Genomic DNA, 15,373 nt, shown 5'->3' with positions numbered 1-15,373 from the left:
TTTAGAAGACCGTGTCATGTTCCACCATGCCTTATAAACGGGGAAGGAGGGAGTATCGTCTACGTTTATCAGGCGCAACTTCCCCTGTGCCAGCATAAATAAAGAAGCAGGTTGCTGTAGCGGAGCATACGAGGGCTAGGGTGTCTGAAACCGCAAATGCTCTGAAAGCAAACCGTCTCGCCATTACCGCTGCCCCTGCGCTCGGATGGTCATCGGCGACAAAGCCCCCCGGCACGGTGAAGGCCGCTGCGAAAGCCACGGTAGCGATCAGGACGGATCCAATCGTTCCGGTTTTCGACAAATTATCTTCTTCGTTGGATGCTTCTTCCATCTCAGGTTTCACGTTTGCAAGATAATTGTAAAGTCCATCCAAAGTAACAATTGCTCCCGAATCTCTCAGACAAGAGAGCGTAAGGTATTGTTGACTCTGGGAGCAAAGAAGAAAATTAAGTTTTCAGTAGTTTTCATGTGGACAAACAAACTTATCAACATTTCATAGAAATTGTAGACCGAGCGTAGCTCGGTTCGTGCGGCTCCCGGCTAGGGTTTAACACAATCTTTCAGTATTAGAACACACGTGCGACCAATCTATTATTATACTAATAACTCAGCAACATTTCATAGAAAATGTGCAAATAAAATGTATGGAACAATCTTTCAGTATTAGAACACAATCTTTCCGTATTAGAACACACGTGCAACCAATCTATTATTGTACTAATAAGAAGGTGTTAAAAGAAGTCACTGTATTCGCCAAGACCAAGTGGGTCTAGAAATTTCCATGATAACCTAGAAAAGAGAAAAATTTACACTATTGGATTTATGAAAGTCTAATATTCTAAGTTAACTAAAGAGTCAAATACAATTAATTAATAAATAGCTATTTTTAGAATTACCAAATTAAGAAAAGTTAAGATATGACTGAAGAATTCATGCCGAACATGATTAGTAAATAAATATATAAATAAATTAGGAATTTGAAAAATTAAAGGACTTAACCATTAGTAAATAGCTAAATCTAGAATTATAAAAATAAAAAATTGCCACATAAAAATTCTATTAGTAAATAGATAAATTTAAAATTAGTAACATATAAAAATTAGCAAAACTATAAAAATAAAATTATGTATTTTTGCTATGTATCTAGATATATACTATGTCTAGATACGTAGCAAAACTATGTATTTATGTTGTGCCCCCCCGGCGTCACCATCCGAATCACCCTTGTCACATTTCCCTTTTTTTATGTAATGACAAAGGCAAGGTAGCGCTACGAAATAGTATGATGCGCATGCACTCGAAAATGGGAATAATTAATAATGTAATAACGCGCGGAGGTAATACATGATATATTTACCAGGATGTAGTAGGCTTCACGTCTGGGTAATAATTCATGGATTGCAAGGTCTTGAGCAGTTAGGCCGTCCTTATTGGCAATGCAACTTTTTACAGTCATAGTCTGGAGTAGTAAACTGACGATCCCTGGAAATCCATACTTAGCAGCTAAATGGAGCGGTGTATTTCCATAATAATCCACAGCATTCAAGAGCATAGAAAAGGTGTCATTTTGGCAGATGTAGCGAACCAAAGTGTACTGATTATGCTGCACAGCACAATGAAGCAAATTTCTTCCTTGAGCGTCAACCATTTCGTAGAAGTCCGGGCATTTCTGTGCGAGCTTATCAATGGCTGCCGTTCTCCCGGCTATAGCAGCAACATGAACGGGAAATGAGCCATGGTTGTCTGACATGCGAGCTAGCTCTTCCGATGTAGGAACGTTAAGGAACAGATCAATGACACTGTCAGAGCTATGCCTAATTGCAAGATGGAGAGGCGTTCTCCCTGATGAATCAACTTTGGTAAGCAAAGCTGGACCTTCAGGCTCCCAGTTCAGAATTTCTTGAGCTATTTCTCGGGAGATTCCTGGTTAAGATTTGCAGGTCGAGCAAAATTAAAGTTGCAATTCAGTGAATTTACAAGTTGGATAATAGAGTAAACAAAGGACAGCATTAAAAAAATCTGAATAGTTGTGTGTCACCCATTTCAATGCCGTACCTCGGGTATTAAATGTTGCAGCATGCAAAGCAGTCCGTCCCTCCGGACCAGAATACGACGCGGGTGACGTCGTTCCGTCTAGCGACGGCCGTACAATCGCCTTGACCATCTCCAGCGACTGAATCGCCGCTGCCAAGTACAGCGGCGAGGAGCCGTCCTCGGTCGGGAGCGCGGACAGCTCGGGAGCCTCCGACATCAGCAGATCCACCACACCGACATGGCGGTACCGGACTGCTTCGTACAGCGCGGTGGCGCCGAGGCAGTTCCTCGCCCGCAGCGCCGCCGCCGCATCCTCCCCGCCGGCGCGCATCGCCGACAGGAGGCAGGCAGCAACCTCCCCGTGCCCGGCCTTCGCCGCGCAGTGCAGCGCCGTGTCGAGGCTCCGGTTGCGCGCGGCCACGAGCGAGGGCTCCTTCTCGCATACCAGCGCGGCGAGCTCGGCGTGGCCGCGGCTGGCGACAAGGTGCAGCGCCGTGTTCCCGTTGCTCGTCACGCCGAGGAGGCAGCTTGCTCCTGCCCGCGAAGGCGACACTGCGACCGGCGACGCGCCGCCGCCGTTGGCGTTTATCGTGACTTGGCCTTCTGCTTGCGGGCGGCCTGCACCACTCAACAGCTGCTTCAAGCGGGCCGCATCGCCGGCGGTCAGTGCCTTCAGTAGCTCCGCGCTAAGTGCCATCTTCTCCGGCCCGAATTCAGCTGCTTCCGCCATGATCGACTAGGAACTGAACTTTGGGCACTTGCAGCTACTCGACGGCCTCTTGCTTGCTTTGCTTTCTTAGCAATCTGTATGCGAGTGTGTTTTGTTGCAGAGCCCTAGTGCAATTGTGCAAAGTAGTGAAAGCACACTGGACATGATAACATCAGCCATGCGGAAAGTTGCGGTCAATCAGTCAACGGTCGCATCTGCTGGAAGTTGCCGTGTCGTCCACTTGTTCTCATTTGCAGTATTATACCCACCGCGTGACTCATTTTGTACCGGATCGAGGCAGTAATTCCAAGCATAAGTTTTGTTTATGACTTACCCGACAGACGACCAGTAGCAGACCACTTGACCAATTGTCATTTGTTTGCCCCTCCACTACTCCTTGGCACCAAACTTTTGTTCTTTCTGAGCACCCAACGCATTCTCCAACCACTACGGCCCTGTTTGGAATAATCCTGCCAAACGGGTAGCGTCTGACGCGCGTTTGCCGGACCCCCCCTACGCAAAAAGCAGAAGTTTGAACTATGTTCGAAAAAATCGAGTAAGCGACGTCCCAGCCGCGTTGGCGTTTACGCGTAGCACTTCTGGCCAACGCGGTCCCAAACAGGCCGTATACATTGGTTCCACAACCCTATGTCCCTTCATGTATACATCAGTCTATTGGTTCCACAACCCTATGTCCCTATCCCTAGTTACATCATCAGCCTTACATTTCAAGAAACTTTCAAATGGATTATCTCACCAGAATTCCAGAAATGAACACAATCGTGTCCAACTGGACTAATAGTGTACAAACAGAAATTTAAAAGTTGGACGCATGTCTATAGAAGTACGAAGCATAAACATGAAGAAAATTTTCAGTCTACAAAACAAAATCATTTTATCCCCAGGGACACCACTAATCAAGCAATGGCCAACAAAAGGAATTTTCATCTGTGATCTGTACTTGCACTTTTGAAAGCACCAAGGTTCCTTTTGAGAGACTTTACAGCAGACAAAATTTGCAGCTTCTCTGTGGATGCCCCATCAGGTTTCTGATCAACATCATTCTTAGAAGTTGCATCATCAGGTGGCAATGTGCCTCCCAGAGATGATCCCTCTGCTTTGCTTGCATTCGCCCCTGGCTTCCCAGTTTGCTTCTGCATGAAGGCCGCACTCCTGTATAAGCACATTTGAAATGTTCAGCACTGTGAAAATCAGATGGGATACTCATTATTATGACAAGGGAAAATGTGTACGCAAGTACCTCTTGTACTGGGGATCAGTAGGATCCAGTGCGAACAAATGAGACGTGAACATTGCTGAGAACCTATCATCTTTGCTAAGATCAATATCAGGAAGTTTGTCCTCAAAAGATTCCTCTTTGCCCTTCTTGCCCTTTTTACCCTTTTTACGCTTCAGGTTATAACCCTTGGCACCACTGGCAGTATCCTGATCACCAGCAACCAAGAGCTCCAACTCTTCTTTGGTTGCTTCTCGCTCCAAATGCTCCTCTGTGTGATCATCCTTTCCTTTCCTCCTCCCTTTATCTTTTGCCTTTGACTTGTGTTTCTTGCTTTTGCTTGGCATAGGTTCTTCATCAGACTTTGCGAAGAAATCATCATCCTCATCAGGCTCATCTTCGCTGTTGTGGTCATCATTGTCATCATCATCCTTTAGTCCCCTCTTCCTAGCTTTCCTTTTCTCTTTCATTTTCTCTTGGTGCTTCTCCAAGACGGTCTTTTCCTCATTGCTCTTTCTCTCCACAATACGTTTACTGAGATCCTCAAGCTCCGTATTGAATGTAATCTCCATATCCTGGTCATCAGTTTGCTCCTCATCAGATTTGTCTCCTTGCAGTAGAATAGCCAACCTCTCCTCTCCTCTTTTGTCAGCTTCCGTTTGGATCCCCCATTTGGTAGAGACTCATCATCAGAATTGTCTACACCATCCTCATCTGATGCACTGTCATCACTTGCTAAATACATGTTAAGCTCATCTAGCTGCATCAGATATAAGTCACAATAGATGCATATAAGAGAACAGTAAAGAGATAATTACAAAGATATATAGGAAAAGTAAAAAAATAAGACTTAACCTGATCATCAGTGAACTTTCGCCTCAAGACTTTCTTACGTTCCGGCTCATCATTATCCCAGGTGAGCTTAACTCTGCTATGTTGCAAAGCACGAGTCTCGAAATCAGATTCCTTGTAACTCGGAGGTGCCTGAAATTATTCAAGTTAGTTACAAATCAAAAGCTTCATTTAGCACTTGGAAGCAACTCATACATTTGTAGACACCATAAAATAAAATAAAAAGCAATGGAAAAAGGGAAATGTAACATTTGTAGAAACCATAAAATAAGAAAAGCAATGGAAAAGGGAAATGTAAGGATCAGTCACTTTCTGGGGGGTAAAAAAGAGCACATGGCAATATGTAATTCCAATAATCTTGTCATTACAAATCAATATCGCTATAAGTAAATTGGTTCTGGAATCTGGATACAAATCTACAAAAGAAAGGTACCTCTGTAACAACGTCCCTAGCAGGATGTTTGAACTCCCTAGAGTCAGGAATAAACTGCAAATCTAACACATTTGCTGTTTTCAAGAACTCGGTACCATCAAGAGTCATGTACAGATGATTTGCTGTTGCACTAGAATCACACACCACAACTGCATAGTAATACCTGCAGCAGGACAAATAAAGGAATGAGAGAGCAAAAAATCAATTGGTGATTAACATTTTAATATGGAGCAAACAAAAAAAGGACACTCCAATATAACTAAGCTACTATGTGCTTTTGTAGTTATCAGTTTGGAGACGCCAACTTCATATCATTGCTGCTTCATGCCCCAAAACAGAAAAATAACAAAAACATATCAGCAAAAGAACATCTCCACTTCAATACTTACTTCAGTCTGTTAAGCTCGTAAGCACGTAGCTTGTTGTTCTCTTTGTCGGAGTCAACTTCCTCCTCCTCCTCATCAGTGTTGTCTTCGTCATCGTCATCATCACTGATGACTTCGTCATCATCCTTGTCATCTTCATTATCATCACTGTCTTTATTATCATCAACATTGGCATTGACAAGAGCAGCTGGGCCCTGTGTTGACTCAATTTCCATGCACTTCAGTCCGAATTCTGATGGATAGATTGACACTGATAAAACTCGCCCACCTTTTGGGAGGCAAGAAGTCATCACCATATACAGGTCAACTGCCTGTTGAAATAGGGATGAAAAAAAAAAGACAATAGTTATTGCTCATTGTATTCAAATTTACCAGCGAAAAATTGCTAGGAACAAAACGCTTAGAAAATTACAATATAAATGCTAGGGGGCAGCTTAGGTCTTCGGTTTTAGCAAAAGATGATTTTCGTTAAATTAGAACTGGACTTAGTATTAATCTTTCAAAGTTACGATTCAGTATCTCATAGTCTCAATTAGCATTCTACGCAGCCAATAGATAAAACCAGTGTGATTATCTCTATCCTGATCCAACGTTTGATTTTATTTACATAGAACCACACAAAATAGTGCCCAGCATCAAAATTTGTGAAGGAAGTTCTGTTGATTATCTGTAATCGAATCTAGGACATTGGAAAATGGTAGCACTTGCAGTGGGTTTGCTTTCATGTACATATAAGCAATAATTGATCAGCCAACAGGTCAAGGAACTCAGTAATTCAACATCATCATGCAATTTACTTTTAATCCTCAAAATTTTATTTTAATAAATTACATGGCTTTTATTATTTGGAGTCAAAATGCATTTTTTTAAAAATAAAGCACTTGAGCATAGCTGACTTTTGTTTAGGCATAGAAGTTCACTTCTCAAGATCAAATATTATTGCATTCGCACACACCTTGATATGATCCCAATCCATATTAACAACAGCAAGCCTGTGAGTTTCCTTGTCAATCATAGGTGTATCATCATGCCTTCCCATCAAGTAATGAGCAATGTCACTGCCAACAGAGAGCTGAAGAAAAATTTGAAAAACAAGAATTAGCCATAAAGCAAACAAGTTGTAGCATAGCCAATGCATAGCAAGTTTTGCTCTCGTAGACAAGATAGGTGTATAGAACATTACAAATATCACAAACTTTTTAGACAATGGAACTATCCAGGTCATAGAAATAAAATATTAAACATGCAGCAGGATAGAGCATAGAAATATAGGCACGAATGAGCATGCATCATCAGCTGGTAGAGTACAACATTGTACACATTCTACTGTGCTGAGGCCAGATGATCACATTTAAGAGGGCACAGAAGGTGATGAGCATTATGGAAGTCCTCCAGGAAGCAGAGAACAATTTTTGGCAAGGAGAGGTATATCATAAAAGCACTCTCAGATATTTGTTGGAAGCAAGCATCAAGCTGAATAGCATAGACCGGTCACCTACATAGGACGACAGAAAATGGAAGAAAGCTGCAAATATTAATAAGGGAACTAAATCCCAACCTCAAATAGAGCAAATGAAGCTTAATGTAAGCTAAATCATCAAAGGACTGGAAGCAAAGCATCACCTCATCGTCGTCATCCATGTCCTCATCCTCGTCATCATCGCTACTGGAGCTCTCCTCTTCCTCCTGATCCTCCACTTCGTCTTCCTCTTCCTCTTCCTCCTCTTCTTCAACAAGCTTCGCTTTCTCCTTCCCCTCCTCCTCCTCCTCCTCCTCCTCCTCCTCCTCTTGGTTGAGATAGTAATTCAGTAAGGGGTTCTCGCGCTTCCTGCGGCGCCTCCCGCGCTTGTCCACGGGCGCGGCCGTCGAGGCGAACCTCGGGTCCGTCATCATGCTGCTGAACCTCGAGTCCAGCGCCACCTTGGCCTCCTTCCTCCGCATCCGCCGGAACCGCGGGTCCATCCGTGCCGCCGCGAACCGCTCGTCCTCCATCGCCCGCCTCATCTTCTCGTCCCTCCCCGCCTCGGCAGCCTCCGCTTCCGCAGCCTTGCCCTCGTGCCTCCCCTCCTTCTTGGACTTCTTGCCGCCCCGCTTCTCCTCGCGCCCCTCCTTGTGCTTCCGCTTCTTGCGCTCGGCGGCGTCGGGGGCAGGGGCGTCCTCCGTGGCGGGGCGCTCCTGTCTCCCCTTCTTCTGCTTCTTCTCCTCCTTCTCGGACCTGGATTTCTTGGCCTTCTTGTGGCGTGCGGGCTCGTCGGTGCTTGCCGGCGGCGCCATGGCGGCTGGCTGCTGCGAGGGCGCGGCGGCGGCGAGGGAAGCGCACAGGACGAGAGGGTCTGCTTACCAGGTGGCCAATTGGGCCGCGCCTCGCTTTATGCACCCTAAATGGGCCGGGCCGGGCGAGTCTGGTTACCAGGAGGAGGCCAACTGGGCCGCGCCTGCCAGGTGGGGCCCACGAGTTTATGAGCGGCTTGCTCTCGGTGGTGTGATCCATCCGCAGACGCGGCCGAGCCAATTCGCTGGAGAGGAGGACACGCCTCATTACGCCCATCCACGTGCTCGCCCCGCCCCATCGCCAAGCTTTTTCCTCGGCGGCGTCGCCATCTCACCGGCGGCGATGGCGAGCTCGTCGGTGGCGGCGGACTTGGAGCTCGACCGCCCCAACCTGGAGGACTACCTCCCGCCCGACTCGCTCCCGCAGGAGGCGCCCCGTAATCTCCATCTGTAATCGCCCTGGGGCCCTGTCGCAGTCCTTGCTTTTTCCCATTCCTTTACCTCTAGTTTGGCGGATGCTTCGGTGCTACTGAGATTTATGCGGCTCTGTGCGCTTTTATTCTGTTGCCCAGGCGCGATGTGCTGGACATCTCGCCGGTGCTCACCGAGGCGGCGGGCGCCATCGTCGATGTGAGTGCCTCCTGGATCCCTCTGCTGTTCTCTTGCTTGTGTGTTTTGGGTTAGGAGGTGTTGTCCTGGCACAGTATATTTCTAGGTTTAGCAAGTTACCTGTGCTGGTAAAGGCAATTTTGGTGGAGACGAGTCTCAGCTTGAATGCTGATGTTCAATTGTTTAACTTGTTTGCATCTTCGTTCTCTGGGACTGCCTAGGATTTTTGTATATTCCAATTACTATCTGGAGCCTAGCTGTAAATTTAAAGTATATCCATTTGATTTTAAGGTTCCTGAAGTTCAACTTTCTGGTTTTGTTCTGTAAATTTGTGTTGTGGAACCTAAGCTTATAGTTAATTCAGACGAACTCACAAAGAAACACATTTATTGAAAGTATTTAATTGCCAATTTCATGTAGAGGAGTTATTATCACTCACATGGAGTTTGAGACAGTTCACAAACTTTAGCAATCGAGATATCCCCTTACCTAAAGGAACATTTTCCTTAGGTTGTTTGACATGTGCAATTTGTAGTTAATTTTCACCGCTGAGCTGAAGATGAGCAAGTACTCTGCCAATATTAAGCATCTCAATCCGAGTGAATGAGCCTCCTTTTTAGATTTTTGCTGGTAGTAAATCTTTCCATGATACTTGCCTTTGTGGGGGCATCTAGGTACCAGCTACTCTTTTAATTTTGTTTGAAACCAACCTAGGCAGCAACACCATCCATCTGCTAGCATATCGTTCTTGCTGTAACCAATCGTGCATGCTTGATTCAGTATAAGTTTGTTTCTTTTTCATGTATTTTGGATACATAGTTTTGGGTATAGTTGTCCTACTTAGATTATGTTTCTATGGGCTATTTTAGAGCTAGCTGAACTGCTGAAGCTTATTGTTGAAACAACCACATGCAGTCTTCTGAGAGTTATTGGTCATTCTATTTGTTCTCATCACAGTCAATTTTAGAATAATTATTAATGCAGTTCATTTTGCAACAAACTTATGATAGTTCATATATTTTATATTAGTGAATTCAAAACATAGAGTTTTTGCCGCCAAGTGTCACTAAGATCTGCACCTCAATTTTATTGGCATATAAATGGAACATAAGAATATCCTGTTTCGTGTGAATATAAATTTGAGGATCCTTTGTATATATTTGACCATAGCCACTAGCTAGATAAGAACCAGATCTCACCTTTGAGTTATATGTTTACAAAGATATAATTTTATTTATTCTGTGCCATGGTTTGTTTGACTGCGTATGAAATAAAACAATATAACATTTGTTGTTCTTATTCTTCCTTATTTTTCTGTCTGTCTAGTTATTTCGCTGACTGTATTTACACAAATGCAGGACTCGTTCACACGTTGTTTTAAGTCGAATTCTCCAGAACCATGGAATTGGAACATATATTTGTTCCCCTTATGGTGCTTGGGTGTAGTGATAAGATATGGAATACTCTTTCCACTGAGGTACTTGAGAGTGTTAAGATTCTTTTCCCTGACCCTGAGTATTATTTGTTATTGAGGTGATTATGTTAGTCTATTCTTATACTCTAAATTCTAACCCGCTCTTTCTTTAACACTTGTGTTGTTCACTTGTTCTGCAGTAGTTTGTTTATTGTCAACATAAATTGGGACATGCTTGTACCCAACAATACTAGAGCACAACTTTTAGTTAGCCAAAATAGGATTCAGGTAGGCCCTTTGTTGAACCTACTCAGTTCAGAATTCTAAATATGTATTTGGGCCTATTCCGCCACCATCACCACCCATAACCTTCAGTTTTAAGAGAACAATGTAAAAAATTGCATGATCTACACCTGCTTTCATAGACCAGATTGAAAAGAAAAAATTTCTTTTGATCTAACCATCTCATCCTCATTCAGAACCTTGAAATGTAAATGTTGTGTTCAGGATGCCAAGAAATCACATCATAAGCCATCTTTTCTGACAGATTGTCTGCATCTTCTTTAGTTGCTTCAGCTGAAATCTTATTTTCTGGAAATTCGGTTCACCTGTAAAGCTTTGCCAATAAGCGTGTCAATGAAATTTATTTTCTGCCAGTGTTTCACGTTCATCTATTGTTTTCTTACGTCAAACATCGAATCACCATCGCATGATTGTTTTAATTATTTAATTATCTAATCAGGTCCCTAACGCTTGCAATAGGATGGTTAGCATTTTTTGCTGCCTTTTTCCCTGTCCATTTCCTATTGAAAGGGCAAGACAAGTTGAGAAGTAAAATTGAGGTAAGCTATCCTATCTGGTATATCTATGTTAGCTTCCATGGTGTCTTTGCTTTTACATCATTTCTAAGGCTACTTATGACATGGTGTTCTTGCCTTCTTGGAGTAATAACTTACTGTCACAATTTCTAGCCTTGAGTGACTTTTGAAAAATTTACCTAATTTATTAATCCCATTTGTTTAGTTCAAATAAGGCTTATTTGGAGGCAGCAACTCCCTGCATCATGAAAATCACCTACGACCATCTATGTTATGGTTGTCCTGTAAGCCATTTTAATCCTAGTAAGTGCTTAAAAGATGGCCATTTCAAGCACTTTGGAATTCAACTTGGGCACTCTCATATGTGGCATTAGACATGCTATAAGCTCAAAGATTCTTGTTCCATAGAGGGGCATGCCCATTCGAAGTTAACACTGCTGCTACAGCACACCATATGCCTTCTTTTCACAGTATTTCTCATTAAATTATTACTTTGCTTTGCCTAGAGCCCTAGATTTGACTGCCAAAGAGTAGCAATTGAGGATTGAACAGTTTTATTGTCTTTTTTTTTGTTTTATAATGATGTATTCCATATTTGCCATTTCCTTTTGACATTATTTATATTGTATTATTGTAGTTTTAAAATTTATTATGTCTTAATTACATTCGTTTGTTTCAAACTTCATGTAGAGGAAGCTGGTTGAAATGATGTGCAGCGTTTTTGTTGCTTCATGGACTGGAGTGATCAAGTATCACGGACCACGCCCAAGCACACGACCTCATCAGGTTACCTTTTTCTGTGTTCTGTAACTCGTGTTTAGATTTGTGTATATGTAAGAACATTAGAGGTAGGTGCAATTGTTCATGCTTTTGAGCTGTAAAGTATTAAGGGTATTGAAACTTATATGCACTACCATATTATAATATTGACCTTTTGCTGCAAAAAAAAAGACTGCTTGTAGCTTGGATGATACTGTTTTTGTGGTATCATTATGTAGGTCCATGTTCTTACATAAGCACTGTAGTTCCTTAAAATATGAGTGGATTGCTGATAACGCCCTTTGCGACTATTACATCAGGTATTTGTTGCAAACCATACATCAATGATTGATTTTATCATTCTGGAGCAAATGACAGCATTTGCTGTCATCATGCAGAAGCATCCTGGATGGGTTGGTGAGTCTCCGGTTCTTCTGAAACTTCTCTGCTGATTTTAGTTTCAAATGCTAAATTTTCTATTATTTATCTATTTGACTGTTCCCATTATCTGCAGGATTTATTCAGAAGACTATCTTGGAAAGTGTGGGTTGCATCTGGTTTAATCGCAATGATCTCAGGGATCGTGAAGTTACCGCACGGAAGTAAGTCCTGTCTTTCAGATGATAATCCCATTGGTTATGTAGTTAATTTTATTCAGCAAAGTACATTGCCAGGTTACGCGATCATGTTCAACACCCAGACAACAACCCTCTCTTGATTTTTCCGGAAGGAACTTGTGTCAACAACCAGTACACAGTCATGTTCAAGAAGGTGAATCCTATCTTCGTTTAAGTGAATATACTTTAACTTTGAATATGTTACATTATTGCATTATATATGTTTCTTCATGAGAAAAATCAGGATTTCTTGTTCATGAAGCTTTATCGTTTAATGTACCTTTAGCATACTTGCGTGTTACTACAGCATTTTGAAAATATGTATCTAATTTCTTATCTAGTATTCCAGCCTTCCTGATTTTGGTTGACAGTAAATGGATGGCAGATGCTAGAAGTTATGGTTTTGATTCTTGTGTTCTCAGGGTGCCTTTGAGCTTGGCTGCGCTGTCTGTCCAATAGCTATCAAGTACAATAAGATATTTGTTGATGCCTTTTGGAACAGTAAGAAGTAAGGATTTCAAATGATGAAATAATCTAATTTATATAGATTTTATCTTCTTTAGTTACATAATTTACATCACGCAAAATGTTTCAGGCAATCTTTTACAATGCATTTGGTCCGGCTGATGACGTCATGGGCTGTTGTGTGTGATGTTTGGTACTTGCCTCCTCAATATCTAAGGGAGGGAGAGACTTCAATTGCATTTGCTGAGAGGTAAAAATACTTTTCAGTTCATTTTCTTTTCCGAGAAATAATCATCCCTTTCTGGAGTGGCCATAAAATCATTATTTCTTGCATAACGAAATGCTTTGCACAGAGTAAGAGATATGATAGCTGCTAGAGCTGGTCTTAAGAAGGTTCCGTGGGATGGCTATCTGAAACACAACCGTCCTAGTCCCAAACACACTGAAGAGAAGTGAGTTTCCTCCATTCTGCCCCCTCCCTCCCATTTCCTGAATCCAAGTGTCTAAAATGGTTTCTGATCTGCAGACAACGCATATTTGCTGACTCTGTCTTGATGAGACTAGAGGAGAAATGAAGAGACGTCCAGCTGTACAAGTGCACTTGATTAGGGCTTTGCCATTCAGCTACCTTGTAATTCGGTTGGATTCCAGAAACAAAAAAATGCGAGTCTGGGAGACCAGCTCAGTTTTGTTGTAAATTTGTTAGTAGTTCGATAGAATTTATAGTGTGTACTTCTCAGGGAAGGAATGCTCGCATGTGTTTTGGATGTTCATTCGATGGTCTGTGTTAGGGGTTGACGCCTAAGCACGGTGCTCTCTTGAGATACCGTGTTGGTATTAATGAATTGTGACCGTATCATGGTTTAAATTCATGTGATTAATACTATTATGTGAATGGATTAATTTGATATCAAGAAGCACGGATGCAGAACACCTAACATTTGTGCTGCGTTATCGGTAATATTGGCTTGAATCATTTTACATCATTTTCATACGCTTTTTAAAATTGGCAAGAACATGTAACAGTTCATAAATGTTCCTTGATATATGAATATGATTGTTACAAATAATTGCATTTTACAACAAGAATAAATAAGTATCAGGCAAGCGCGTGTGCTTTGAGAAAACAAAGAACGTAACCTTGAAAGCCAAGATTGATTGGAAAGAATTAAGACCCGCATCAATTCAAGCCGACAGAACGAACAACAGGGCCGGGGGCGTTGGCTAGAAGTAGAGCGCGCACTGCGAGTTCTTGTCCTGCTGCTGCAGCGTGCCATCCCCGTTCATCCTGAAGTCGCACTCCACCTTCATGCGGTGGTGCTTGGTGTCCCACATCTTCACCTGGAACTGCACCGTGGAGGTGAGCAGCAGCCGCATCGCGACGTTCCCCGCCGCGAGCTCGCCGGAGAAGCGCCCCCACGCCGGGTCCGTCGGCGTCGGCCCCATCGCCGTCAGCTGCCCCAGCAGCGGCGTGTCGCCCTTGGGCGCCTGGTAGAAGGGCTGCATGACGGGGCCCTTGGCCACCAGCTGGTCGCCGTAGTACACCGACGCCACGATCTCGTCGTAGTAGATGCCGATCTTCTGGTTGGGGTTGTGCTCGCCGACGGCGAAGCGCACCGGCAGGTTGGCCAGGCCGGACTGCCGGTTGGCGCTGGGGATGGAGAAGTCGGCGAGGTAGAACCGGGGCCGGTGCGGCCGGAGGCTCAGCCACAGCACGAAGAGGATGATGCCGGCGATGAGCACCAGCGTCAGCAGCACCGCGCAGAGGAAGTTGATGAGCCGGACCGCCGGGCTCTGCCGGTGGTACAGCGGCAGCCGGTACGGCGGCATCGCGGCTGCGCGGCTTGCTCGATCTCTCCGGCTGGCCTTGTGCTACTGCTCTGTCTGTCGGAGGGCGATCTAGCTAGCTTAGTGTTGCTATAGCTGCCGTCTTGCTTGCATGCCGTGGCGTGTCGCACGCGGCCGGCGCCTTATATAGAGGCGGCACGCCGGTGCGTTTGCGAGCTCATGCAAGGCAGTAATATTCGTGCCTTGCTCAAAGGCGAGATGCTGACACGCAATGCTCAGAAGAAGCCTACCTGGGAATTTGATTCTTGGCTGCTTGACAAGGGGGTGGACTGTGCTGGAAAGTGAAGCAGGAGGGGGTGTTGCAAGATCAAGTGGCAAATTCCCTCTTAGCTGATTGGCGACCCTCTGTTAGTCCTAATATTGTAAAAAGATACTTTTTGATCGAATTCTTTTTTTTTCCACTATGTGATCTGTCTTCTATGTTTTACCCTCCTTCAGCATGTGTGGTGGATTGTAACACAAGTTTTGGGGGGCTGTAAAGCGGCAATATTATCAGTGATTAGATTCTGATGTAATTGAATAATTTAGTAATTTGCTCTTAGGTTCTTTGCTTCGAGTTATTGCATATACCGGAATAACAGTAGCCGAAACTTCACCTGTGGGCAAACACAAAGGCATAAATGCTAGTATCCTGCAGAGGAGCAAGCCATCCTTGGATTCCTTAGAAACAACTGCAGCTTACAATAGTGGTAGCTAGAGAGAAATTGAGGGGGGTCACTGTCCATGATTTTGCTGCTAGCCCTCTGTTTTGTAAGGTGGAAACCTGATGATTAGCACTGAATTTTCATTTTAGCGTGGCACCCACTGGAGCCTATATAGCTCCGCCCCTTCACTTATGTGTTTTTCCTTGAATGTAGTTGCTCAGCTCTGAACTTGTGATGCGTTTGGACAGAAGATAAACTTTATTCAGTTAGAATTTAG

At 43.7% G+C, this 15,373-nt stretch overlaps 3 protein-coding genes and 1 pseudogene across 3 annotated transcripts; 1 reads left to right on the top strand and 3 right to left on the bottom strand.

Annotated features, from left to right (window-relative positions):
• Nucleotides 1–31: 31 nt before the first annotated feature.
• LOC120695517 (protein ACCELERATED CELL DEATH 6-like) lies at nt 32–2,935 on the bottom strand. The gene is made up of 3 exons (XM_039978745.1): nt 2,056–2,935; nt 1,358–1,923; nt 32–427 (listed from the first exon to the last, which is right to left on the bottom strand). Exons 1-3 carry the CDS (start codon nt 2,762–2,764, stop codon nt 32–34), a joined length of 1,671 nt encoding a protein of 556 aa, XP_039834679.1. The 5' UTR covers nt 2,765–2,935.
• A 529-nt stretch (nt 2,936–3,464) lies between these two features.
• Nucleotides 3,465–7,961, bottom strand: LOC120690175 (annotated as a pseudogene).
• Nucleotides 7,962–8,149: 188 nt separating this feature from the next.
• Nucleotides 8,150–13,518, top strand: LOC120690164 (glycerol-3-phosphate acyltransferase 9-like). Its single transcript, XM_039972713.1, has 12 exons — nt 8,150–8,372; nt 8,495–8,552; nt 9,890–10,008; nt 10,688–10,787; nt 11,454–11,549; nt 11,843–11,939; nt 12,037–12,124; nt 12,197–12,293; nt 12,562–12,647; nt 12,735–12,854; nt 12,958–13,056; nt 13,131–13,518. Exons 1-12 carry the CDS (start codon nt 8,266–8,268, stop codon nt 13,177–13,179), a joined length of 1,116 nt encoding a protein of 371 aa, XP_039828647.1. The 5' UTR covers nt 8,150–8,265; the 3' UTR covers nt 13,180–13,518.
• A 92-nt stretch (nt 13,519–13,610) lies between these two features.
• Nucleotides 13,611–14,533, bottom strand: LOC120690171 (NDR1/HIN1-like protein 2). Its single transcript, XM_039972724.1, has one exon. It carries the CDS (start codon nt 14,432–14,434, stop codon nt 13,829–13,831), a length of 606 nt encoding a protein of 201 aa, XP_039828658.1. The 5' UTR covers nt 14,435–14,533; the 3' UTR covers nt 13,611–13,828.
• Nucleotides 14,534–15,373: the final 840 nt, after the last annotated feature.

Source organism: Panicum virgatum, chromosome 2K (genome assembly GCF_016808335.1).
Source record: "Panicum virgatum strain AP13 chromosome 2K, P.virgatum_v5, whole genome shotgun sequence".
In the NCBI taxonomy this organism is placed as follows: domain Eukaryota; kingdom Viridiplantae; phylum Streptophyta; class Magnoliopsida; order Poales; family Poaceae; genus Panicum; species Panicum virgatum.
This window is presented reverse-complemented; position numbering and strand designations above follow the sequence as displayed.

What these genes read in the sequence shown, in the direction of transcription:
- LOC120695517 (XM_039978745.1), bottom strand. Translation starts at nt 2,764, where the DNA reads ATGGCGGAAGCAGCTGAATTCGGGCCGGAGAAGATGGCACTTAGCGCG. An exon ending in TGCAACATTTAATACCCGAG is followed by an intron (nt 1,924 to 2,055) that starts GTACGGCATTGA and finishes AATCTTAACCAG; the next exon opens with GAATCTCCCGAGAAATAGCT. An exon ending in GTGAAGCCTACTACATCCTG is followed by an intron (nt 428 to 1,357) that starts GTAAATATATCA and finishes CTTTGCTCCCAG; the next exon opens with AGTCAACAATACCTTACGCT.
- LOC120690164 (XM_039972713.1), top strand. Translation starts at nt 8,266, where the DNA reads ATGGCGAGCTCGTCGGTGGCGGCGGACTTGGAGCTCGACCGCCCCAAC. An exon ending in CAAGCACACGACCTCATCAG is followed by an intron (nt 11,550 to 11,842) that starts GTTACCTTTTTC and finishes CTATTACATCAG; the next exon opens with GTATTTGTTGCAAACCATAC. An exon ending in ACACAGTCATGTTCAAGAAG is followed by an intron (nt 12,294 to 12,561) that starts GTGAATCCTATC and finishes TTGTGTTCTCAG; the next exon opens with GGTGCCTTTGAGCTTGGCTG.
- LOC120690171 (XM_039972724.1), bottom strand. Translation starts at nt 14,434, where the DNA reads ATGCCGCCGTACCGGCTGCCGCTGTACCACCGGCAGAGCCCGGCGGTC.